The sequence below is a fragment of the Melitaea cinxia genome, chromosome 28 (genome assembly GCF_905220565.1).
Source record: "Melitaea cinxia chromosome 28, ilMelCinx1.1, whole genome shotgun sequence".
Classification (NCBI taxonomy): Eukaryota; Metazoa; Arthropoda; class Insecta; order Lepidoptera; family Nymphalidae; genus Melitaea; species Melitaea cinxia.
Window position 1 is genome coordinate 4,565,904 of NC_059421.1, and position 27,888 is coordinate 4,593,791.

The 27,888-nt window shown below is 36.9% G+C and overlaps 2 protein-coding genes across 2 annotated transcripts in view; both read right to left on the reverse strand.

Annotated features, from left to right (window-relative positions):
- Window positions 1–16,205, reverse strand: part of LOC123667650 (ryanodine receptor) — a 178,661-nt gene extending 162,456 nt beyond the window's left edge. Inside the window, exon 1 of the mRNA XM_045601509.1 lies at window positions 16,015–16,205. The gene's annotated coding sequence lies outside the window, so the exon portion shown is untranslated. The remainder of the gene's footprint in view (window positions 1–16,014) is intronic.
- Window positions 16,206–19,586: 3,381 nt separating this feature from the next.
- LOC123667425 (proton-coupled amino acid transporter 2-like) lies at window positions 19,587–27,369 on the reverse strand. The gene is made up of 6 exons (XM_045601327.1): window positions 27,247–27,369; window positions 26,207–26,337; window positions 25,059–25,189; window positions 23,422–23,619; window positions 19,714–19,819; window positions 19,587–19,671 (listed from the first exon to the last, which is right to left on the reverse strand). Exons 1-6 carry the CDS (start codon window positions 27,367–27,369, stop codon window positions 19,587–19,589), a joined length of 774 nt encoding a protein of 257 aa, XP_045457283.1.
- Window positions 27,370–27,888: the final 519 nt, after the last annotated feature.

Genomic DNA, 27,888 nt, shown 5'->3' on the forward strand with positions numbered 1-27,888 from the left:
TCGATATTTATAATCCGGGGTAAATCCAGGAATTTAAGTTACGTCACTCTCGATTAACCCCTCTGTTCCTTACCTACGTCCTACTGAAAATAACAAACTGTAGCGATTGCTTGAGGTAATTGCTTGTATTTTCCGACCCGTCAATAACCTTCGTTCTCTAACTCGCATGGTACTGTCGAAATCCTGACAGTTAAACGACAATAGACAGTTAAAAAAGTAATTACCACCCGAGCTGATTTATTTATATAAAACTTGTGGAATAAAACACACTTACTTATAATTCTGGCTATTGCTTACGGTTACATACTGGCTGGTAAAAATGAATACCATGGTCAATAGCTTTATGTCATTCTTAACTTTTCCCGATTATCAAAATTTTCAACAAAAAAAAAAATACATAAAAATATTAAAACATATAAGAAACATAAGTATAAGTAGCACAAGTGTGCTTGTTAATTTTATTTGCATAAATGCATTTTTTGCGATTTTTTTTTTGCCATTTTTGCCGGTTTTTCGGCATTACCTCATAATAGGTGTAGGGACCAAATGGACCCCAAATTCAGATTCAGCATATCTAAATACATAACCTCAGGTGGATCTGGACAAAGGTCCAGAGCACTTTTTTTTGTTGGCCTGTGTTAGCAACCAATAATGCAAACATTCAAGTTAATCTAGCTATCACTCAAGCTATTACGATATTAGTAGATAAACATAAATTGCCTTCGACGTAAAACTTAAGTGAAATGGAGTAATAAAGGTCACGATCAAGATACATATGGCATGTCATGCCAAAAGAATATTCAGTACAAATTTGTGAAATTGCTTTTTCCGTTAAGGCAAAAATAAAAAAGACCAGATAGCCAAATACACACAAAGAGAACTGGTAAGATTTTAAGCATAAAGTTTCTCTTCAAAATTCATTACGTGATAGCGATGTAGATAAATATTTCGTGAATTTTTTCATCTTTCAGAAAAGAAAAATTCTCTCTCAAAGAAAAAGCATCAGCTGTTTTAGTGTAAATAAAATTGGGGTGTCTGTTTGTATTATTATATAGCCGCTTGTACTAAGTGTACATTATACCAAAATAGCATTTTTTACAATTTTAGTCTGTCTGTCTGTCTGTCTATTTGTTCCGGCTAATCTATGAAACGGCTGGACCGATTTTGACGGGACTTTCACTGGCAGATAGTTGATGTAATAAGGAGTAATTTAGGCTACTTTTATTTTAGATTTTTTTAGTGTTATAACTCTGCGCACTGAACAATAACTATTTCGTTAAATTCCACGCGGACGAAGCACAGCTAGTAACAAATAAATATAACATCAAAATTATTTGTGTTATTATACACAGTTCATTGCCCGTCCAACCCTGACATGGAGTATTTGAATATCTAGTCTAGACAACAACAAAAATTAAAAGCCAACGAAAAATAAAAATATTACCCGTATTCGCTTGTTTTTCATATCAGTATAGTAAACACTGGTATTCTATTTGTGGCGACATCTATCACGCGAAATACGAACGACTACGAAACTACGTAATTAGAGAAAAAACTGACGTATGCTACATCGCGCTATCAGAGTTTTCAAAGTAATTAAGTATATATACAAGAACCCGACAACAACCGTCGGGGCGTTAGCCCGCCAGACACGACACCCGTCTGGTGGAGGATCCTCCCTTTTCGATGGCGGACGTGATTCTTCACACACCGTTCCAGACGCTACCAAACTGGTGACCCCGAGCATGAACATCAGTGCAGCCTTCGCAAGTTACGTCATCGTGACGTCATCATCACTTCCTCAAGCTTTCAAACAGCGAGTACCGTCCAGCATCTACGACTTCAGCCAGCCAGCATCTACGGCTACTACGGGTATCCTGACCACCAGCATGCAGCGGACGCGCATTCCTGGTCATCACCCACAGCCTTCTCAGCGACTTTGGCACAGCACACTGCACTTCGGCCGGTCAGCAAGCAGAGACGAACTTCTCTCCTAGTCGACGCAGCAGCCAGCCACTACGCAGCACTGCACCACTCCGACTCACTGGAGCATATGCAGCATCACCGCAGACAGTTCCGACTCACCGTGAACTATGCGGCATCTGGTTCCGACTCACTGGAACATCACTGGCCTGGCAAGCATCAGAAGATCTATGGACGACTCAACCTGCTATCGACCTCCGGTCTCGGAGGGGAGTGATGTGGCGACATCTATCACGCGAAATACGAACGACTACGAAACTACGTAATTAGAGAAAAAACTGACGTATGCTACATCGCGCTATCAGAGTTTTCAAAGTAATTAAGTATATATACAAGAACCCGACAACAACCGTCGGGGGCGTTAGCCCGCCAGACACAACACCCGTCTGGTGGAGGATCCTCCCTTTTCTTCACACCACCAAATATTATTTTTTTTGCAGTGAAACTTCTTTAGGCTCATGAGGATAAAAATTTTACGGATGAAACGGCAACGTTTTGATGAAACGGCAACGTTTTGATGAAACGGCAACGTTTTGATGAAACGGCAACGTTTTGATGAAACGCAACGTTTTGATGAAACGACAACGTTTTGATGAAACGGCAACGTTTTGATGAAACGGCAACGTTTTGATGAAACGACAACGTTTTTGTCGATGGCGCTGAAACGGAAATCTAAAGCTTTAGATTTGTGTAAATATAAACGAGACTTCAAATTTAGTTTGCCAAGGAAGTTTCACTTGTGACATGTGTTCTTTGTATTTTTTTTTATTTTTTACTTTTATACAACTAGGTCGGCACACAAGCGTACAGCTCACCTGATGGTAATCGATTACCGTAGCTTGTAGACGCCTGCAACACCAGAAGCATCGCAATCACAGAAACACAACATTGCTTGAAAGCAGTATTATTTAGCTGCGATCTTCTGTAAGGTGAAACTTCCTCAGTCAGCGTTGTACCTCAGTTTAATATCTCAAATTTGTGCTCAAATCTGCCAACACTAGTCACTAACTAATATAACATCATCATGGCCAGTCTCTGTAATGACTGCCCATATACGAGCATTTTTACATAGTAAGTCAACGTTATAAAGACAACAATAAAAGTAATTAAATGGATTCATTTACAATTTGTATATTCATTGTTAGGTTTCGTGTCTACTAAATTGCTTACACGTTTAATGTTTAGTAAAAAGTTCAATGAACCTTACAAAAATTATAAATTTAATATGTGAGGTGCGGTTTTTTATTTTGGTAAATTTGAAACTTTCTTTCATATTATATAAGTACATATTTTACTAGTGGATTTTCAGTAAGCACCTTCGCTCCAATTAGTCAAAGCGCAAAGTTTTATAATTACCTAGCGCTGTGTTGGCTTGCACAGGGAGAACATACCTAATGCATATTAGGTTTAAGTGTTTTATTTTGTTGTACTTATTTATGTACAGCAACAGTGAATGCAATGAAAGACGCGGCGCGGGGGTGGTCGTTTCAAGCGAGTCAGAGAGAGAATTTTTTCGTGAGCCTCTTTTTATTTTACAAATAATTCATAATACCTATTTATGCATATCCGTCTAAATAACCTTCCAATCGTCGCAGATTTTACTGACAAAAACAAACTAAGAATTCATGACCTATATATATTAAAGTGAGTAACAATAATAATGAACAATCCCGCAGGTGCATGATGTTTATCTTATATGTAATTACCTTTTCCAAATGATAAAATTGATCAATTCAGTTCACTGAATATGTAATTGTCAGTAGGTACAGTAATTGCAATCTACGAGAAATGCATGAAATTTATTGCAAATTAATTTTATACGATACGAAATTAATACTATATCATCACTTCAGCCTATCGCAGTCCACTACTGGACATAGGCCTCACCAAGTTCGCGCCAAACATCATGGCACGAACTCATGTGTTTTGCCTATAGTCACCACGCTGGGCAGGCGGGTTGGTGACCGCAGGGCTGGCTTTGTCACACCGAAGATGCTGCTGCCCGTCTTCAGCTTGTGTATTTCAAAGCCAGCAGTTGGATTGATAACCCACCATCGGTCGGCTTTATAAGTTCTAAGGTAATAGTGGAACTGTGTCATAAAAACAGTATACGTGTATACTGTCGGTATATTGCTGTAACCGCACAGCTAATAATACTATATATTTATAATTAAATAAATATTGTTAAATCAGGCATAGTCGGCCGTTACTAAGAAAGGCAAGACGCCTGTGCTATAGGTAACTATCGGCTAATATACCTATATACTTTTTTATTGTTGTAACTATTCATAAAAATAAAACAATAATTTCATATACAAATAAATAAATATTATACCCAGTTGTGGCGTGAAAATGTAAATTCAATATATTTTAGGACTGGAATTTCAATTCGAAAATGTATTTAAAAGTAGGTTAATCACAAAAGAATGTCACGAGAACAATAGTATGAATAAATAAATAAGTAAGTTAATATGTTGACCTTGTTCAGTAGATAAAATGGGTAAATCTTGCTGTTGTCTGTTAGCCAATTAAAATTTCATCTCGCACTACACGATGAAAGGAAACAACGTATAACGTTTATAATATCTCAGCCTAGAAACGCATAACTTTCTCAGACATTAAAAAAGTTTTTGTATCAATATAACACTTAAAGATTCCATAAATAAAAATCCCATACATACACACATACCTATACTGATTTTACGTTTTAAAAGTGATAACGAATTTCCTACAAATCTTTCTGTAAGTCTTCTGTAAATCTTTTTGTATTTCGTCTAGATTATTTTTCGTCCTACGTCGATAGCCCTATTTAAAAGTAAGCCTGAGACATGTATTCCTGCCAATCTAGATCAGCGTAGGATTAAGCTCGGTTTTCTTAAGCCTATTTTATATACTGGTATTCGATAATGAAATGAAATGAAAATATGAAATGGAATTGTTTATTTCGCCAGAAAGTGATTGATTGTACACACTTAACGAATGTCAAAAAAAATAGCATTCTTTTGTGATTACACTAATACTATAACCGGAAAGTATTTGATTTCTAGAAATCAAATTACAAATATTTTCATATTTGAGATTAGTAAACTTAAAAAATATTGGGCCGACTTGAAAAAATCCTAAATAAGGAGAATAAGGAAAATCCTAAATAATGAGAAGCACTGAGCACTGCATTTTAACAGTAGAAAACGGAACACCCAAAATCGTTAAAATTAGTAATTAATAGTAGTAAAAGATAATACAAACGTGTTTTAATTTATAAGCTTCAGAATGTAATATTCCACTGTTGGGAATATGCCTATTTCCCCATGTAGGAGAAGAATCAGAGCTTAATCCACCACGCTGCTCCAATGCGGGTTGGCGGATATATTCCTACTATGAGTAACGATCACTATCAGGTTACATGATAACAACCGGGACCTTAACGCCTTAACATGCTCTCCGAGGCATGGTGGGAAGACCACACAGACCACCCACAAGGACTGCACAAATACCCAGACCACGGTTAACATCTATATATACAATACAAATGTTTGTCATGTGCGGGGATCGAACCCGCAACCGCCAGCGCAACTGCCACAAACCAGTGCCGTGACCGTTGCGCCAATGAGTCGTTTTAATTTTTAATATTCTAAATATTGCCCGAATTCCGCACACGCTCCAAAGTAAAAAGCAGGATATAATATTATACATAAGATGTACAACTACCGCGTCGGTCGTCAAATTAATTTCGTAAAGTAAAAGAGACTTATGCTTAGTCAGCCGTACACACAGCTATTTCTTCAGCTTGTTTACTTGTATGTCATTTGAATTGTTAATTATATATAATACGAGTCACTATTCCCAGTTTTACCTCCCTTTCCTTCATTTAACTGTTATCTGTATATGTTAATGCGTATAAAAAGGGGTACTATGTTATTGTCTCAATAACTTTGTATCCCTTTTTACGAAAATTGCTCTGACCGAGGAGTATGAGATTTTGCACACTTATAGTTTATATAGAGAAGTAGTGAATGTTGACTGTTGAATGATGAAGTTACCGATTATAAAACTTTATACAAATGTATCTTAGATTAATCAGTACGAATTCGGGATATAAAGTTCCAAAATAAAACACATTTAACAGTACAATTACCATTAACATTAACACGGATAAAAAGTGGATTCAAAACAATATTGAGATAGGGAACAGTAGGTAATCTTGCACAAAATTTGAAGTAGTCCGACTGAGGCTATATCTAACAGAAGATCACAGCTAACTAACACTGTTCCCAGATAGTGCTGTGTTCTTATGGTGAGTAAGGTAGCCAGAGCTCCTAGTGAGGGTTGGGTGTAGGGTCAGCAACGCGTGTTTTACTCCTGATGTTGCAGCAACCGTAGCTTATGGAAACAAACTATGCTAACTGCTTACCATCAGGTGGATTGTACGCTTGTTTGCTATCTTTGTAATGTAAAGAGGCAATACACTTTCATAGCATACTTAAACATATTTTTAATAATGTAAATTGAAAATAAAAGACTATTTCAAGTAACGAAGCTTCCATCGTATAATTTACTTATAATTTGGATAAAAGTCGTAAACTGAATAATTTCTATAGAAATCGTCGTTGGGAACAATTTGATGAAGTATTGTTCATTCAATACACTCTGAATTACAAGCATTCAATTATTACTTACTTGATATAATATAACAATATCCGTCTTTTGTGTGAAAAATCTATTATTATTTTTTGTAACAAAGAATAATTACATTTTCGATTTTGTCATTGTCATTTAAAGCAATTTTGAAATATGATAGAATTAAACGTGAAAATAAAATTGTGATCTATTTACACTTCTAATACGGTGTAACAGGTGAAATTATATATTTAAGGACATATCGATGTTTTTAGAGGACCATTATAATCAATAATGAACTCTAAAACGTATTTTTATTATTATTACATCTGTTTTTCTGTATGTAGATCGCAAATCAAGCTGGAACTGAGACTAAGTAAATTTAAACGAAATTGTGCTCGATTTGAGTTCATAATGCTAACTAGACAATTTTAGTATATAAGACAGATAAATATTATAAAACCTTTGGTTTAACACATAAGGGTTAATGGAATCATTATTAGATTAGATACATATAACTTGAAATACAAAACGCAGAATGATATTTGGTACGCACGGCTCATCTTAACTGGTATAAACAATTCATCTTGTAGACCAATTACTTAAGGGTGATGGCAATGACAAAGTCAGTACAGCTATTATTTATGTTATGAAAATAAACCAGACCAGTATAAAATAAATAAAAGAATACTTATATTTAAATGAGAAGGGTTTAAAATACAATAGAACTAGTCCAAAATTAACTCATCGTCAGTATTAAAAGAAGTTTATTAAAGGTGACCAGAGCTCCTGAGGGGAATTAGGGATAGGATCGGCAACGCGCTTGCTATGCTTCTGGTGTTGCAGACGTCTATAAGCTACGGTAATCGCTTACCTTAGACGAGCCGTACACTTGTTTGGCGACCTAGTTATAGTAAAAAAAAAAATACAGCGATGGTATATTAGTATAGGTATTGTATTGTATTGTATTGTAGTGGGCTCGGTTTTCCGCATTTAGACACAAAGGTGGTCCATTATGCGTGATAGTATAGGTATTATTAGATATATCTCGTTACTCTGTACTTGTTAGATCTTAATTAAATTTAAATGCGACTACATGACACAAACCACCGTGCGATTTAAAAAATATCAAAATCAGTCCTGGGTGGACTAAACTACTGGTGGTTAAAAGTTCTAAGGTAACATACATAAAAAATACAATCAAATTGAGAACCTTTTCCTTTTTTCGAAGTCGGTTAAAAAAGGAATGATGAAACAAAAATTAGGCTAAGATCTAGATTAGGTAAAACCGAATTTTGGGACCGTGGGGGGATGGGGGGGGGAGGGTGGGGAACACTACCCCTGGTACCACTATCACACCTCGGAACCCCATGGTTATGGAGATATCGATGGGGCTAAGATCTAGATTAGGTAAAACCGAATTAGAAAAACCGAATTATGGGGTTTTTGGGTGTGGAGGGTGGAGGGTGTAGGGGAATCTATACAAGGTAACAGTGTCACACCTCAAAACCCCATGGTTATGGAGATATCCATGGTTAAAGTTTTTGAGGTTAGAAGAAGAATTTAAAGCTATTATAATACCTTTGAGCTCGTACTGTTTGCATTGTGTGACAAATCGACACTTTTAAACAAAATAACGCGTCAGACATAATATTCTAATAAAATTAGTAACATTGCGTGCTAGAATATAGGTTTAGAAATTCGAAAAATACCCAAAACCGAATCGGAGCACCCCACTGTCCACGTGGTCTTGGTCTGTCCTACCCCTAGAGTGTTTTTTTTGTGCCGCGGAGGCGCGGAGGGAGGGCAGCCCTCGCCCGCCGTGCGAAAGCGCGCGAACGAATGCGTAGAGGAGCTGCGGAACGGAGCATGAGTGAGCGTGCTTTCGCACGCAAGGGCGGAAGGGTTGCACTTCCCGCAGCGCCGGAGCCAAGCGTTCCTCTAACTTTCGAAATTCTTCTTCTAACCTCAAAACTTTAACCATGGATATCTCCATAACCATGGGGTTCCGAGGTGTAACAGTGGTACCAGGGGTAGCGTACCCCACCCTCTCCCCCCCATCCCCCCACGGTCCCGAAATTCGGTTTTACCTAATCTAAAGCTTTACCAAAAATTATAGTATGATATAATATAATTTTAATATGACAAACTACTATATTATGAATATTTCCACGAGGTAAACCGTCTAGTTCATATAAGATAAATTTACCACACACATATATTTTTCATAACCATGATAAAATTATAATACCTAGGTAATAAATAGCCTAGGTAAAGGTAATAGGTAATTATAATAGGTAAAAAATACAAATGATGTTTTTTTGTAATCTTGATATATTAATACGTCAAGCAAAGACTATCATTTTTTACGATTTTTTCATAATTCCTTTTTCAAATGTTCAAAAGCTTACAAAAAAGAAACTAAACATGATATCTTTAATAACAGTATGAATACAAAAGGCGTTTTAGAATACAAAGAAAAGAAGACAAGAGATGATATTCTACTGCACTGCAGGTCATAAAGCTGACGAAAAAATCACCACAAAATTTAAGGGTAATTCAAATAAAAGTCGTGACCCGATTATGTCACGATTTTAATAAATAGTACAACGCTTATCGTAAATAATTGTAGACAAATTCAAAATCTAACATACGAAAATGACCTTTCTGACTATATGACAATAGCGAAAATGCATTGATCGATTTGTGATGTTTCATGAAGGTCGCCTATTGTACAGGTTAACTACGTGAAAGTGCGAAATGGTCAAAACAAACCTTATTTAATCCTTTTAACTAATATTCCATTATGAATAACACAGTTCACAACACATGTCATTTTTCCGTATATTATTTCACATAGTTTAACGCATGTTTTTAGACAATAACAAGTAAAAATTAGAAATTGAACACATACAAAGCAAAACACGTCTACTGCGGTCTAGTGCCGCAGACACACTGATGTTTCAGATGTCAGATTCGCAAACTGAAACTAGCCTTCGGGAAAATTCGGAATGTTTCGAATATTACCGAAGCTTATGGAATTTGTATCGTGTTATGTTATATTATTCGGTGATGGTGATGTGATCTTTTACAAACAACTTATATATGTCCTACGTATTCTGTTACACTAGATTTTTGCTTCCGACTTCACCCGAGAATTACACAATTTTCCTTGTTCCGTTTTCTCCCGAAAAAATATAGCCTATATGTTTATCCTTCAGTGAAAACGTTCTCTCGGTGAAATATAAAATCATCAAAATATAGACAATAAATAAATAAATAGAAAAAAAAACTTTCCTCTTCCTAATTTTAACATAAGTGTTTGTTTTCAATACTTGTACAAAGTTTTCTGTGTTTATTTTTCAGTTGAGCTGCAATAACTGAGTAAATATTACATGAATCAATCTTAAAATCTTGTGTAGGCAATTTAATTTCAAATCAATTCAAATTATTTATTTGCTATTCTTTTTTCAACAGTTGTTGTATAACTTGACAGTACTTACAGAAAACTCGCAGTGTGCGGAGCAGAAAGCAGGGCCACTATAAACCGCGCCAACGAGCTAGTCAACAGTAAGAGAAGTAACAAATACCTATTAAGCAGCGCATCACAAGGAGCTTCGAGTGAAATACAAAGTGGCTTATCACTAAGACAAACGCGGAATAATAATGAAGGAATTAGGCAACTGTTAAGAGCACATAGAATGGGTAGCGCCATCTAAGCTTACAAATAAACGCTTTTATTTAAATGGACTTAATTTGCGATCACCTTATTTATTTATTTATTTATTAACTATAATTTTTAAGATTATAATCTTATTTAGCTACTGAGGATTACAGGCTCATAATTATGCTGAATAGAAGTCTAGGCAATTGTTAAAATTTTATAAAATAAATAAACTGGTTTTTCAAATTTATCGCGGACAAAGAAACAAAAAAACATAGGTACAAAAAAATACATTGTTTTTGTTGTATAGTCTGTAGACTGTTAATATGTAGATTTTCCAAGAAGAAATATCTATACCTCTATATCAGTCAACTGCTACCTAAAACCGCAAAACAGAGGCATTAAGCTAACTTTTTTTTACGTAGGGAAAATACATCATGGATACCCTCCGGCGCGGGGGCACCAGAGGGTTATGCCAGACTCCTACTGACTAAAAAACCACCACGTGTGAGCAGTCGTCCGCCTGGGTGGGGCGAGATGGGGTCGCGCTAGCATTTGCCACCTCGCCCCGGCGGAGGCATTAAGCTACCTAGCTTAGGACCATATGCATTTATTAATTGAGAGAGGTTCCTTCAAATTGTTTCGTTGAAGGCGTCATTAAATTAGTAGCCAGAGGAAATGGAAACGCCTTAGACAAATATTTTGTCTTACTAGTAAGTTTATTTAATGAAATTACAGTCGTTTAAATGATTTTATTCTTTTGGCTCAGAACTACTGTAACAGAACTGTTTAACATATAAATTCAGTTCGCAGAGTTATAAAATAAATTAATTTCTAAAATAAACGTATCCTAAGTTACTCCTTACTACATCAGCTAGCTGCCAGTGAAAGTCGCGTCAAAGGAATAATAAAATATTAAAAAAGGATGTCGAAGTTCTTTGGGTCAGTTAGTAATAAAATATAATAATTGTATTTGTTCGCAAACGAAGTAGACCGATTTAAATTATATAAATAAGTAACACAACGAAGCTAGACGAAAAGAAAAGTCAAGTAATTACAAATTATTAAAGATAACTCAAAAAGTACTCGTCAGATCTCGATAAAATTAAAACGGGACCACGTGACAAGCACCACCTTTCGATTAAAAAAAGAATCATCGAAATCGGTCTACCCTGTTAAAAGTTCTGAGTTAACACACAAAAAATATAGTCGAATCGGGAACCTCTTTTTTTGAAGTCTGTTAAAAAGAATTTATATTTTATATGTTTATTTGTGTTTCTCTTGTCGAACCCTGTACTGGATGGAAGCCAAGAATATTCTAATTGTCGGTATAAAGACTGACTGCTTGTGAGTTGTTTCTGAGGGAAATGATGTATTTGTATGCATTGAAATTATGTTGATAGGGTTGTCGAAATCCATTTTTTTTAATTATTTACAAGCAAAAAATAATAATTGAATATCGAAGGAAAAAAAATTACAAACACGCATTGACACCATGGTCAGAGCAACTGACTGATATCCCAGCAGTCGCGGTGATCAACACCTACACATAACGAACAATTTAGTAGACTATACAGCTGTTCTCGTGGTCTGAGCATTTGTGTTTTTAACCGACTTCCAAAAAAGGAGGAGGTTCTCAATTCGACTGTATTTTTTTTTTTTTTTTATGTATGTTACATCAGAACTTTTGACCGTGTGGACCGATTTCGACAATTTTTTTTTTAATCGAAAGGTGGTGTGTGCCAATTGGTCCCATTTAAATTTATTTGAAATCTAACAACTACTTTCGAGTTATATCTAATAATGCGTTTTTACTTGACGCTGTTTTCGTCGACCTACGTTGTATTATACCGCATAACTTTCTACTGGATGTACCGATTTTGATAATTCTTTTTTTGTCGGAAAGGAGATATTCTTAGTTTAGTACCATGATAAGGAAACCAGGATCTGATGATGGGATCGCAGAGAAATCGAGAGAAACTCTTGAAAATCCGCAATAACTTATTACTGGGTCTACCGATTTTAATAATTTTTAATTTATTCGAAAGCTGATGTTTGTCATGTGGTCACATATAAATTTTATTGAGATCTGATAACTACTTTTTGAGTAATCTTTGATAACGCGTAGTTACTTGACTATTTTTTCTTTTCGTCGATCTACGTTGTATTACTCGTCGATGTAATTGAAGTCGGTTTTTTTTCGTTTGCGAGCAAACACAATTATGCGTTGTGTATTTCGGTTCCTCGGGACCTTATTTCTACATCACTTCATTCTACTGGAGGCTCTTGAGTGCGTGACATTCATTTTACTTTTTAATATTAGCGATCTGGTAAAATAATTTCATATACAATATTAACCTCTAATTTCGTGTAAGGAAGTGAATCCAATAGACTTTGTCAAAATTGGTACTTTTCAATTTTGTTATTCTACTAATTCAATCGCTGATTTCTATTTAAATGACATTTTGTTTTAAAAATATTAAAAATAATAATCATTTCATTTCGATACAAAATCTAGTAGCGGATTTATGTCAAATCAGTTTACGCATACAATACCTATTTATACAAACGATCCAACCTCAGACAAAGCTGGTTTTAAATGAATTTGATAAATACTTTACCAATCCTGGTGAATTTTAAGAAATTCTAATAACTTAGACATTGAAATTTCATACGATAAGATGAATTTTATTTTTCTTCCTGAGGAGGTTTATTTTCACATCTTTACAAGAAATAATAATTAAAATGAACAAAATCATCTTCTCTTATTTTATCTTTGTTAATTTATGAATAAACATTTTGTCATATCAATTGTTTGTTCTAATTGATATAACAATTATTGTACACTTCCTAACCCCTTTTCTAGGCCTTGTCCTATATCCAAAGGTTGTCTGGAAAAATCGCTCTTTGAGCGATAAGACCGCCTTGTAAAACTTCCTCTGATTGTATTTCTTTTGTATTTTAATGGTGTACAATACTATTTGCGCCTCGCCGTACAACCACATAATTTCCACTGCGGGTTATCGGATAAATCCCTACTATGAGTAACGAGTCTATAAGATTTATATATTATTTAGTGGGATTGATAGCTTTAAGTATTCTCCGAGGCACGATATGGAGACCCACAAGGGTTGTTCTTACATTTACATACACATTGTAGCTGACACTACAAATATTTATTTGTACAAGTATTATGTTTAATGAAATGAAACCCACGACCACTGGTGTTAAGACGTACACGCACCATTACACCAGATCGGTTGTCATTGCATTGAAAGATTAAAAATATAAATAATCCATAGCTCTTGAACTTGAGTCATATCAATTGTAATATACTTTGATAAATACTTAGATAGAAATATTGTCAGGATGGATAGATGGATGTTTGTTACTCTTTCACACATCTATTGAAATGATTTTAATGAAATTTGGTATTATGAGCCTCGTAGATATAAAGTTTTTTAAAAAAATTGTAAATATAAGATTAATTGGTGAAACAGCCGTCGAGTATGGATGTTGAATTAAGACTAATTGAATGCTCGGTCAGCCAAAAGGGGTACAAAAATACTATCTAGAACAGTACATAGATAATTAAAGATCTAAAATAATTCACAGACTAGTTTTTATGCCGACATTTCCACGGGATCGGAAATAACGCGCTAGCTACTTTTTAAATGTACTAGCTTAGAACATGATTGTTGCACTAACGACAGTCACAGGTTCAATCACCGCTCACGAGAGACATATTTTTTGGCCATATAGATGTTTGTCGTGGTCTCCGCGTTTGTATATGTATTGTGTGTTTCCGGATACAGGAGAAATTCTTACTGGGGGTCGTTGAGTGTGAAAGTTTATTTATTATTCATGATTATAATTATGTGACGCAAATCACATAGTCAATTAACCGCATAATATATTATTCATTACTATTTTAGGCGACTAACGCATACGATCTTTATCTTTATTATGTAATTTATTAAACTATTTATATCGAAGCGAAGTAGCTATTTACTAAAGTTGCTTCCTAAGAATAAAACTAATCCAAACTTCTTAGACCCTTTATACTACTTCCTGTGACCAGTAATGGTTTGTTTACTGGAGCTGTAAATGTTCACGACAACCTACTTGTTTACTGGCCATTTTCTTTTATTTATTTTTGTAATCCTAAGTAACCGCTCTGGTGTAGCGGCGGCGTGATGGCGCCTACACACCGGCGGTTTGCAAATATCCACAATTGTATTTGCTCAAATATTTCTTTCCGGCTTGGATGTCTGTCCTTGTGGGTCTCCCCACTGTGTATTGGAGAGCAAGTTAAGCTGCCAGTCCCGGTTGTTATCATGTACATCTGATAGCGATCGTTACTCATAGTAGGGAATATATCCGCCAACCCGCAGTGGAGCAGCGTGATGGACTAAGCTCCAATATCTTTTAATAGTGAGTTGATACTAAATTTATATAATTGCTTGCTTTCAAAAAAAAACTGACTGCAATAATACCGACTAGTAATACAACGTAGGTAGACTTCAAATAAATACGCATTATTAGAAATAGCTCAAAAAGTGCTAATAAGATCTCGATCAAATGTAAATGGAATCATATGACAAAAACCAGCTTTCGGTAAAAAAAAGAATCATCAAAAAATTGGAAAATCCAGTATAAAGTTATGAGATGCTCCTCCTTTCTTGAAGGCCATTAAAAATATCATAACGGTGTCCCAATAATAAGGTGATAGGAACCGTTAAAATAGATTGGATATCTATTATAGATATGTTATTTATTTTAGAAATAATATATGGCTTACAATTAGACCATTCTGCAAGCGCTTTGTGTTCAAGTTACTTCTACAAGAAAACCACATGTCTAAAAAATAAAAACCTTTCTATTTATAACTAGCTGCCACTTCTAACTCCTGTTTAACTCTATTGCTATTCCCTAAATTCCTTCTTAACTATAACTAGGTAGTATTTAAAGAATAGTAAAACAATTTTTTGTGTGCCGCAGCACAAAATACCGTTTTTTTAAGTTCATCAAAAACCTACAAGGCTACAACTAGCTACGGAACTAGTACTAGTAAGAAACATTTACTCTGTTGCACAATACCATTTCCGTTATTAATTTATTTAAATAGCCCATTAATCCAAGACTTTTTTTTATTTTAGGGTTTATTATCTATACATATAAATAAATTTGGAGTGTCTGTTTGTAATATTAAAATAACCGCTTTTTACTAAATGCATATGGATGTATACACGGTACATATACCAAAATAGCGTTTTTTACAATTTTTGTCTCTGAAATGGCTGAACCGATTTTAACAAGACTTTTACTGGCAGATAGCTGACGTAACAAGGAGTAACCTAGGTTACTTTTATTTTAGAAATTTATTTATTTTGTAACTCTGTGAACTAAACAATATATTTTTTTAAGTTCCACGCGGACAAAGTCGCGGGCAAAGCTAGTAAATATTAAATTTTTAACTATCCGTAGGTCAAACGAACTATTTTCGTGTCTGCGTATGTATCTGTCCAGCCGCATAACCCAAAAACCACACCAGAATATAAGAGTTTCCAATTTTCGTAAGATCAATGCACACACATTTTAGACAGACATGCAAGTTAAAGTCTATTAAGATATAAAATTTAATATAATTTAAAAAAATCAAACATTAATGCTTTGAATATTTTATTTCAGGGCATCTTTCAAGGGACATTATAGACCAAATATATAAATGATATTTGAAAGGTACTCACCAAGAAATATCATACATCCATAAATTATCGTTGTATGCACTGTTCACACATTTTCACAACACGTTTTCAATTAACACAAAGGTGGCCTTTCCAGTCGAATTTCGGATATTATTTCCTATATTAAAATAGGATTATTTGAAAGAGTCCGGGCCGCGCGAGCGCCGGACGGAATTTAGAGCGGGCGAACACCAACCGATGCGCTATTTATATTTTAGCTGGGAGAGATCGGTGAGCCAATGTAAATTGACCTATGCCACCGCATTTAGGATTAGTGTATAACTTCTACAAGATACAAAAGGCATCTTCAGAAACGTTATAAGGAAAAAAGAGGAGAATCTCAATTCGACCGTATTTTTTAACATTTATTCTAATATGTTTTTTTGTACTAGGTATTCTTGTCGATATAATATGAATTCGGTTTTTTCATTTCGAGAAACTTCGAGAAACTTCACAATTATTTGTGTGTTATTTTGACCACACCGATCGATTTACTTTACCGTGTCTTCTGCGTTTTACGTTACCAGGTATTTAAATAACGACCGGGACCGACGGCTTAACGTACTCTCCGACGCATGGTGGGGAGACCCAAAAGGACAGACATCCAATCCGGAAAGAAATATTTGTATCCATCCGGAGCGGGAATCGAACCTGCAAACCGTCGTTGTTTTAAGCGACCACTACTTATGGCACTAGAGTACAATTTAGTGTCATAATACTCGTAGTAAATGAAGTATGACATACTTTTTGATAGCAGATATAAAACCATAGAAAATGTATTATTCAAAAGAGTATAGGATATCAGTAAGGAAGAAATATAATTAGGAAATAAAGGATGATTGACGCTTTACAACATTGACGGCGATGTCGAAAATATTAATGATTTTAGAGCCGGACAATATTTCGCCAGACTAATTAACAAAGTATTCGTATTTCTTGTTTCATGCTTAGGATAAGAACGTAGAATTAATTAATACGCGAATCCAAACTTCTTCTATGACGTTGTTGATTTTTTCCATAATGTATTATTTCACGGTTGAATAAAATAAAATCTTTGAATATTTATTTCTTCAGTTAAGATAAAAATTTAACTTGGAACTGTCACTCTGGATCGACTTGAACGATCCACAGGGCCTTAATATTTACTACATTAATTTTTACACATTGACATTTACTTAGGACTGTCTGTCCTTCGTCTCTTGTATACCAAGCTGAAAACTATTATTATAATTTCCACCAATACTGCAGCTCAAGTTATATTTGACGCTATCATGATGGTATTAAGAAATAAATATCCAAAAGCCCAGTCCTCGTCGTAAGGCGTTGTTCTTTTTTCATTTTAAAAATACAATTAGCAACCCACCCGGTTTTTTAAGAACACAATATAGCCATTATAACACGTTTTTGCTTAACCCCGAGATTTCGGGATTGGGAACACAAGATCCCAGAATTTCTGGGCTGTCTCGAGATTATTAGGTAACAGGTAAAAAAATTCCACAAGCAATAGCAAAATTATAAGAACTTCAAAAGAAAAAAGAACGTATTTTGAAAATCATGAAATTGATCAATTTAAACCTGATCCTCTGTAATATCTATTTAAATAAACGCAATATTTTTGGCACTAATAAGTTCAGAGTGTTTACATATTTAAATTAAAAGTCAGTTAAATAATAATGAAATATTATATATTTAAAAATTAAATTATATATTAAAAGAAGCTTTCAATAACCATCACAATCATCAGCCTAAACCACTTAACAATTTGATATAGATCACAAATTGCTTAGACAAACATTACAAATCTCTCAACGATTTAAAAATCAATAACAATTTAAACTCAATAACTCGTACTATTATTTAATATTCGCATAAAAGTCAAAACCATATATTTGTTCACGATATTGTTTCATCCCAATACAGTTTTATCCCAAATACTGAAATCTAATTAGTCTAGGATGTTAATTCGTTTGAGAATATCATTATTTTGTTGTGTAGGTTAGCCAAAATATTTTAGAACTAAGGTCATAAGTAAACTAGAATTTGAAGTCTTATATACCTAAAAAAGTTTAGTTATGTACAATGAAAAAACCTTAAATCAACGTTGGTTTTAACTTTTAAACTAATATCAAATAATCACATAACGTAACTCAAACAATTTATCTAAAGACAGACAACAATTCATTGAAATTGACAACTGTTCCGCAAACCAAAATGAAAAGTCCTATTGAAATTAAAAATATCCCTTTCCAAAGACGCCATTTATACTTGCCCAGGCCTGGTCTCTGCCAGATCGTCATCAAGTAGATCATGTTAGGCCATATAAACGCCATGTTTGATAAGCAAAAGGTGCCCAGCTAAAACGAAACAGAACCTCCCTTTTTTATTTAGTTAAGTTCTTTTGTTGACGCCGCGTTGGCGCAACCGTTACAGCCATGGATTGTACCTGTTGCGCTGGCGGTTGCGGGTTCGATCCCCGCACATGACAAACATTTGTTTTGGCCGTACAGGTGTTTGCCGTGGTCTGGGTGTTTGTGCAGTCCTTGTGGGTATCCCCACCGTGCCTCGGAGAGCACGTTAAGCCGTCGGTCCCGGTTGTTATTATGTATGTATGTGTGGTAGCGATCGTTAGTCAGCAGCGTGGTGGATTAAGCTCTGATCCTACTCCTACATGAGGAAAGAGGCCTATGCCCAGTAGTGGGATATTACAGGCTGAAGCGTAAGTTGTTTTAGCTATTAAACAGCTATAATTCGTTAGTGCTAATAAAAAAGATTAGTGAATGTTTAATAGGTAGTTTCAGGTCTTGATCGTCCACAAGAAAAAACGAACCATAGTATATGTCATTTTTACATACAGTAGCTAGTCAATCAATTACTTCTTTATGTATTCTCTGTTTGTTAGGATAATCTAACCATAGCTGTCAAAGCAATACTAATTCTAAATTAACATACTTTATACTGAGGTAGGGCACAGCAGGAAATTTCCTGCTCAAATATGGAGCAGCCCGACTGGGGAAGTACCCCGACCTTATAGAAGATCACAGCTAAATAATACTGTTTTCAAGCAGTGTTCTGTTTCTGTTGGTGAATAAGGTGACCAGAGCTTCTTGGGGGATCGGGGTTCGCAGACGTCTATAAGCTATTGTAATAAAAAAACTCTGTCAGCAGTTTTTAGATTTAAAAAATTTAAAGAAAATTATATCGAGATTTTTTTATGTAGTAATATAGTCTTTATGAATTTCATAATACTAACGAATCCCATAAGTGCATTGATATTCGGAAAGACGATAGCAACGATTCCAATCATCATGACGAAAATGGCTCTATAAATGAGTTCCCACATCAATATCTTGTCCTGGTTATGACGAGACTTGATGTAGTAGAAGCACAAATTAAAGGGCACCCAGTAGTTTAAGGCGTGGGTGATGTAGATCATGATAGCTATACCTCCTTTTAGAATCTTAGGGAAGCTGAAATTATTATAATTATTATACAGACATAAATAATATTAACTTTTGTTAATTTTTGTTAATAGGCCATATTAAATTTTACTGTAAAAATTACAATTTGCAGAAGTTTTACATGTTACCAATAAGCTTGAAATCGATCGTGATATTAATTTTCAATAGCAAATTTACATCTTGATGTACTCTGCATTCATAGCTGCTTAAATGCAAAAATAAATAACAATAAAAATGCACTAACAGAGTCATGGGAAAGTTGACAGTGATAGGAGATTCGCAAGCGTCCAGAAAGCCAACGTATCCAAAGAAAGAAACAGAGAAAGTGCACATAATGATCAGCGACATGCCTAGAAAGATTAGTAAAATAAATAGTTTGAGATAAAGTAAGAAGATAATAAATGACTATTTTTAGTAAATTCGATTTTTAAAATATTTTGAGGTCACTTCAGCCTATCGCAGTCCACTGCTGGACATAGGCCTCCCCAAGTTCGCGCCACACATCCCGGTCTTCCGCAATCCTCATCCAGCCTACACCGGCAATCTTACGTAGATCGTCGGTCCAACGGGCCGGAGGACGTCCCACACTGCGTTTGCCAAGACGCGGTCTCCACTCTAGGACCCGTCTACTCCAACGGCCATCGGTCCTGCGACACAGATGACCAGCCCACTGCCACTTCAACTTGCTAATTCTGTGGGCTATGTCGGTTACTTTCGTTCTCTCGCGGATAGTCTCATTTCTAATCCTGTCTTTGAGAGAGACCCCAAGCATAGCCCGTTCCATTGCACGTTGAGCGACTTTAAACTTGTGGACCAGTCCCTTGGTCAGTGTCCACGTCTCGTCTCCGTATGTTAACACAGGCAGGACGCATTGCTCGAAAACTTTTGTCTTCAAGCATTGCGGAATCTTCGAAGTGAAGACTCGACGGAGTCTGCCAAACGCCGCCCAGCCCAACCGAATCCTCCTATCGGCCTCCTTCTCGAAGTTGTTGCGGCCTAGTTGGATAGTATGGCCTAGGTAAATATAATCCTGAACAACTTCGAGAAGGGTACCATCGACCGATACCGGTATCGGTATGACTTGGTTGTTAAACATAACTTTCGTCTTATCCAAGTTCATACAGAGACCGACACGTCGGGAGGACTCGTTTAGGCCGGCCAGCATTTGGCCTAACTCATCCAGCGTCTCCGCAAAGATGACAATATCGTCGGCGAAACGAAGGTGAGAGATGAATTCACCGTTGACGTTGATGCCCCGTTCCCCCCAATCCAAGGTCTTAAAAACGACGAGACGATTCGTAACAACCCCCGAAAACAGCTTATAGACGTGGCTCAGAAGTGAGATCGGTCTGTAATTCTTTAACAGAGACTTATCGCCTCTCTTAAAGAACAGCACCACCACACTCCTGGACCACGCCTCCGGCGTGGTACCTCGGTGGATGACGGCGTTAAATAGTCTTGCCAAGGCTTTCAGGACAGGTCGCCCTGCGGTTTTAAGGAGTTCAGTGGTAACTCCGTCATCCCCCGGGGCCCTTCCGTTTTTAAGCTGCCCGAGCGCTGCACCAATCCCATCCTCTTCGAAGTCCGGGATACACTCCGAATAATGGCGCAACAATGGTGCCCGTGGATCTTCGGTGTCCCAAGTCGCAGGCTTGCGTGCGCTCGACGAGTACAGCTGTCCATAAAAATTCTCAACCTCTTCTCGGACCTGAGGGCGAGAGCAGACGGTTCTGCCATCTGCTGTTTTAAGCTTCGCAAGAAAGCTTCTCCCCAATGGTCTTTGGAAAACTTTGGACCCCCTATTCTGCTCAATCAGAGTAGCAACCTCTCTCGTATTTGAGCAGCGGAGGTCTCGGCGAATAATTTTCCGTACCCTCTTGGAAAGAGCCCTCTGTTCTGGCGAAGCAGCCGGCAACTCGCGCCTCTGCCGCATCAGATCCAAGACTTCGGGAGAAAGTTTGGACTGCTTCGTTGGCTTTGTTGGTGGAAAGTGCCTGCGACCCAGTGTACACACCGTCTTCACCACGTTGTCGGTTATCTCGTCCACGTCGCTAGTAGTTTCCAGCGAATCGAATCGGTTTTGGAGTTCCAACTGAAACTGCTCGGAGCCACATAGTATTTGGGGCAGCGTAGGTCGGAGAGTAGATTTCATCAAGCGGGTCCGCTCCTTTCGAAGACATATATTCAGAGTGCCCCGTACTAGCCGGTGGTCGCTGCCGGTGTTAAACCTGTTAACCACTGAGACATCTCTGAATATATGCCTTTTATCCGCTATGATGAAATCTATCTCGTTCCTCGTCACAGTATCGGGGCTTTGCCATGTCCACCTCCTTTGGGGCTTCTTCTCAAAAAATGAGTTCATCAAGAAGAGCCCCTCCGATTCGAGGAAGTTGACAAGCGTCTGCCCCCTGTGATTCCTGTGCCCCAATCCGTGTGGTCCGATGCTCGATCCGTCGCGGCCTTGTACTCCCACTTTAGCGTTGAAGTCTCCCATAACAACGCTGTAGAAGGTCGAAGTAGTGCCATGTATGGCCCTTGTAATATCTTCATACAAGGCTTCGACTTCATCGTCAGAGTGTGCCGAGGTCGGCGCATATACCTGTATCACTTTCAGGGAGTACCTGTCGGTGAGCTTAAGTACAAGGTACGCTACCCGGGTCGACACACTACTGACTTCCACAACGTTGTTAGTGAGAGTCTTGTGAACCAGAAAACCGACGCCACCTTGGGAAAGCCCATCACCTTCACGGAAGTAGAACAAGTGCCCGGAGTCCAGGATCATCGTGTCCTCTCCCTCTCTTCGGACTTCAGACAACCCCAGTATGCTCCACTTAATGTGACTAAGTTCTACCTCAAGTTCGGTGAGGTGATGGTCCAACCGTAGCGTGCGTCCATTATACGTAGCCAGGAATATTTTTCTATGGCAGCCTCCCGTACCCCGGTGATTCTTAGCACCCTCTACCCCACCGTTACCACGGCCGCTGCCGTAGCCGGGAATAGTGGGGCTGCCGGGAACTGAGGGCCTTATTTTTAGGTTCAAACTCATGGGGGTTTTTGCCCATAGTCACCACGCTGGGCAGGCGGGTTGGTGACCGCAGGGCTGACTTTGTCGCACCGAAGACGCTGCTGCCCGTCCTCGGTCTGTGCATTTAAAAAGCCAGCAGTTGGATGGCTATCCCGCCATCGGTCGGCCTTTTAAGTTCCAAGGTGGTAGTGGAACTGTGCTATCCCTTAGTCGCCTCTTACGACACCCACGGGAAGAGATGGGGTGGCTAAATTCTTTAGTGCCGTAACCACACAGCACACACATTTTGAGGTACAACATAAAAAATTAAGCAGATATTTAAAATCTTACGCAATGACTTTCTTAACGTTTTGTTAAAAGCTTGCTGTGTGGCTACGGCAGTAAAGAATATAGCCAACTCCTCTTTTCCGTGGGTGACGTAAGAGGCAATTGCGGGATAATACAGTTTCACTACCATCTTGGAACTATTAAAGCCGATCGATGGTGGAATAACCATACGCCTGATGGCTTTAAAATACACAGACTTAAGACGGGCAGCAACGTCTTCGGTGCGATAAAGCCAGACCTGTGGTCACCGACCCGTCTGCCCAACGTGATGACTACACAGGCTGAAGACGCTGCTGCCCGTCTTGGGCCTGTGTATTTCAAAGCCAGCAGTTGGATGGTTATCCCGCCATCGGTCGGCTTTTTAAGTTCCAAGGTGGTAGTGGAACTGTGTTATCCCTCAGTCGCCTCTTACGACACCCACGGGAAGAGTGGGGGTGGCTATACTCTTACTACCGTAACCACACAGCAATCACCGTGATTATTTCGAATCTCTCAAGATTTCGGGGACACCCGTGATCGGCCTCTTCATCGCCAACGAAATATGAGGAGATTCAAAAGAACAGCCACGGTAAGTCCAGTAGAATAAATAAAGGACCTTACCAGTCATTAACACTTGAGGATACTTCTTTGGATCTTTCATATTGTTCTCGATGGGTATGACGACACCCGAACACGACATGCTGAACACAGACATACCGACGTACTCGAAGAAATTATACAGTTTCGTCACTTTGACCAAATTTGAGAACGTCGGATTAAATACGAACGCGTAGTACACGGTTAACATAATACAGAACACTGAAAAGTTTAAAGGCCTGTTTCATAATTCAATATTTTTTTGTATATTATTATTATTTTGTTTAAATAAAGATTGCTGATAGACCATGTTATCCAACAATATACAGTTGTATTTGCTGCTCTAATTGCAAGCAACACTGGATTCATAGAGGCAACGATTTTTAATATATACGTAAATATTTTTACGGATAGTGTTTTTTTATGCTTGTAACTATTTGACTTTCTATTTCCAATTCCTCTAAGTTAATTAATAATTTAAATAAAATAAACATTAAGTTGAAAAATCTTACGTATAATAATATTAGCCACGATGGAAAAGGGTGCCAACCACTTGAGATGAGTGATCAAACAAATAAGTATAACGGGTAATATCATTGCCGCCAAGTATACCCGTAAGTCAGGGTACCCTTAAAGCAAAATAATAGATAATAACTAAAAATAATTGGTAATTGTCTAGTGTGAATAGGAATCGATTACAAAGATTTCCATAGCATTGTAGAAATGTTCATTATATTGATAGAACTTTATATTACCTCAACTATACTAGTAAATACTGGTTTGTGGCTGTTGCGATGGCGGTTCTGGTTTCGATCCCCGCACATGAAAATCATTTGTATTGGCCATACAGATATTTGCGGTGGCCTGGCTGTTTGGGCAGTACTCGTGGGTCTCCCCACCGTGCCGGGCAGAGAGCACGTTAAGCCGTTGGTCCCGGTTGTATACACCTGATCGCGATCGTTACTCATAGTAGGGAATATATCTACCAACCCGCAATGGAGCAGCGTGGTGGATTAGGCTTTGATCTTTCTCCTACATGAGGAAGGAGGCCTATGCCCAGCAGTGGGATATTACAGGCTGAAGCGTAATAATCTTTCAGCAATTTTTATTATGTTGTTTTCCGCCTTTTCTACTAAAAACTTATATCACCTAATCTCACAAGCATGGGCGTACCCACCGGTGGAGGAAAGGTGGGGCATTTCGTCGACCCTAACTCGAGCTAATAATTGTTATTTTCGATTTTAATAAGGGAATCTTAGGTAGATTTAGCTACAACCTCCGCAACCTGTTATTGAACTAATGTAGATATTGAAAGTAAATAAAAAGTGGCATCAGCCGCAGTAGATAAATAAAGAAAAAAAAAATCCTACTTATCAAGTTTTGCATTTTTTTTCTCACACTTTTACAAAATTCTGGGTACGCCCATGCTCACAAGCACATTATTTATGTACATTACAATAATTCAAGGTCACCCGCAGTCACGATAAACTGTTGCGCTAGCGATCGCCGCTGGTTGGATCATCGCTTTACGTCAAATATTTATATCGGAATATGTTTGTCTTGTACTGGATTTTTGTTAGCTTTGAGTTTTTGGAAACCGGCGCATGATCTTCATCCTACGGGAAGCTGTTAAGCGAGATATTTTTTTCAAAATTCTTTACCTGGAGCAAGCCCCTCTATAGTTGTTCTTTGTGTGTCTTCCACGAGTTGTTTAATTGATTTCGCTATAATAATCTGGTAACATGCACAGGCGCCAAACAAATCGATACATATTATAGCATCAATCGTGTACCTTTAAATTAAGATAAAATATATATATACATATAGTACCTACTTGATCGCCAAAATTTATAATTAGCATACTTTTAGTTAAAGAACATATTTTTAAATAGCAGTTGATAACTGTACATGACTTTTAAATAACGATGAATAGTAATTATTCTATAATATGACCACCGTACTTTACAGGTTTAATAATTACAGTTTTTATGTTTTATTTTTATGTTATTTTATTTCTGGCCTTTTCAAAGTTCGTATGAACCCATTAACCCCCACCACCGCTGTTTTATTTTTTAATATAAGAACTTTTGATATTTTAGCGAATCGCGATCTCTTATTGGACATAGATAAGTACATTTATAATGTCTATATATATTAATACGTGAAGCAAAAACGGAGAAAGGAATGGACGGAGGAGTATAAAATTTTGCACACTTGTAGTTTATATCGATAATAAGTGCAAAATGCTCATATATTTTTAAACTTACACATAAAAATTACATTAAATCAATAAAAAAAAAACATTACGCACACTACTATGTATTTGACACACACACACACACACGCTTATTATACTTTTTTGTTGATTGTGAGTCTGTAGTCAAATTTTAAAAAAATTCTTTATTTTCATTATTTTTTGCTTTTCTTTAATTAAAATTTTTAATTATGGTCGAATTTCGACCGCTGGGCGACCACTAGTATATTAAAATAGGCAATAGATTTTGTTAATCTTGTGGAATTATTAGGTGGATCGTACAGATTGTCAGTTGACTATTTGACAAAATTTATATCTTAAAAATCGTGTTACTTATCTCATACTAAATAAGTGACCTCTGCTAGCAACATTATTTAAAAATTATTTAAATTTCAAATGAGTGTCTTACGTAGTGTTTTTCTTACTAAACCTCTTTATAAAAACCGAGTAACTCTTTAATATACTCCAATATCCTATAATTACTCAAGATAAGTTTTATTATACTCGTATATAACTATTACACATACTTTACTCAAAGTCTAAAATTAATATTACCTGAATATTTTTGAATATTTCGCGACTTTAGGATTTGGAAAGCAAGCCATAGCAGCTTCTCCGACATCTGGATATGACATACTCGGCACACGCGTTCTTCTATACAGAATTTGAGCTGATATTACCAAGATCTGTTGAGTATCACGATAAATGTATAAAAGCTACCTACTCACAGATAAAATGTATTATTATAAGTTCAAAAAAACTGTATCAAGTTTTAAAAAATATAGTTATTTTTTTATTCGGCTGTTACCTATGACATAAGCATTAAGTTGCTATGCCATAAGAGCAGACGACCGTGTGTGAATGTTATAAGATTGATATAACTAAAATATAAAAAAAAAAACAATATCTAGTTATTGAACTTGGAAACGACTTATTTGTAGCGGTGAATTATGACTCAACCATCCCATATAATATTAGGGAACAAACATTACAATTATAAGAAAGCCTTATATAGTAAGTGATATAAAAAAAGTAAGGGGGCGTCCATTGATCACGTGAGGTTCGAAAAAGGGATTTAAAGAAATAACGGAAAAAGAGTTAAAAAAATAACGAAATATCAAGGATGGCAAACTGTAAGTAAGAAAATACTCTGAAAATTTCAATATACTTACCAAAAAATACACGTGTTTTTCGGAATGGGGGAGAGTTTAGTCTAAAATCTCACCACATATCATGGATTGGCGGATATATTCCCTAATATGAGTAACGATCGCCATCAGGTATTTATGATAACAAAGGGGACAGACGGCTTAGTGTGCTCTCCGAGGCACGGTGGGGAGAATCACAAGGACAGACATCCAAACCGGAAAGAAATATTTGTACAAATACAAATATCGATACGGGGTTAAAAGGTTGCTAAAAATATCACGTGATTCATGGACGACCCCTAATTTGTTATCACCAAGCAAATTGAGCTTAATTAAATTAAGTATCAGTAACTAATCTCTATAACAAATATGGTTTCTGACATAACTTATTACTATTTAAGAAGACAAAGTTTTACAGAAATTCATTTATAAACGAATCATACTTACATATAGGCAATACGTCATGTACATCCCGAACAAGAGATTGAAAGGGAGACCAATGAATATACCAGCTTTCATGTAGGCCACGTGACCGCCTAGGATTCCGCCACCCAGGGCGCCTTTCACCATGTGCGCCACGGACCCAACAACTCTATACAGATTGTGTTAAAATTTTATATCAATAAATTTACTAGTTTATTTTCGTATAGGTACATCAAAGAGAATTCCATCATCATTATGTTCATCCAGTTAAATAAAATATAGTAATATGATTAGCTTCATCATTTTATCACCATAATTTCAGCCCATTGCAGTACACTGCTGGCCATAAGTCTCCACAAGTTCGCGCTAAAAATGACATGTGTGTTGCCCATAGTCACCACGCTGGGCAGGCGGAATGGTGACCGTAGGGCTGGCTTTGTCGCGCCAAAGACGCTGCTGCCCGTCTTCGGCCTGTGTATTTCAAAGCCAACACTTGGATGATTATCCCGCCAACGGTCGGATTTATAAGTTCGAAGGTGGTAGTGGAACTCTGTTATCGCTTAGTCGCCTCTTAGGACACCCACGGGAAGAGAGGCGGTGGCTATATTCTTTAATACCGTACGTATATACGGTCGAATTGAGAAGCTTCCTCCTTTTTTGAAGTCG

Coding starts and splice junctions, on each gene's coding strand:
- LOC123667425 (XM_045601327.1), bottom strand. CDS start 27,369: ATGGTGAAAGGCGCCCTGGGTGGCGGAATCCTAGGCGGTCACGTGGCC. Junction 26,338..27,246: donor ACATGACGTATTGCCTATAT/GTAAGTATGATT, acceptor GATACTCAACAG/ATCTTGGTAATATCAGCTCA. Junction 25,190..26,206: donor AAATATTCAAAAATATTCAG/GTAATATTAATT, acceptor CTTAATTTAAAG/GTACACGATTGATGCTATAA.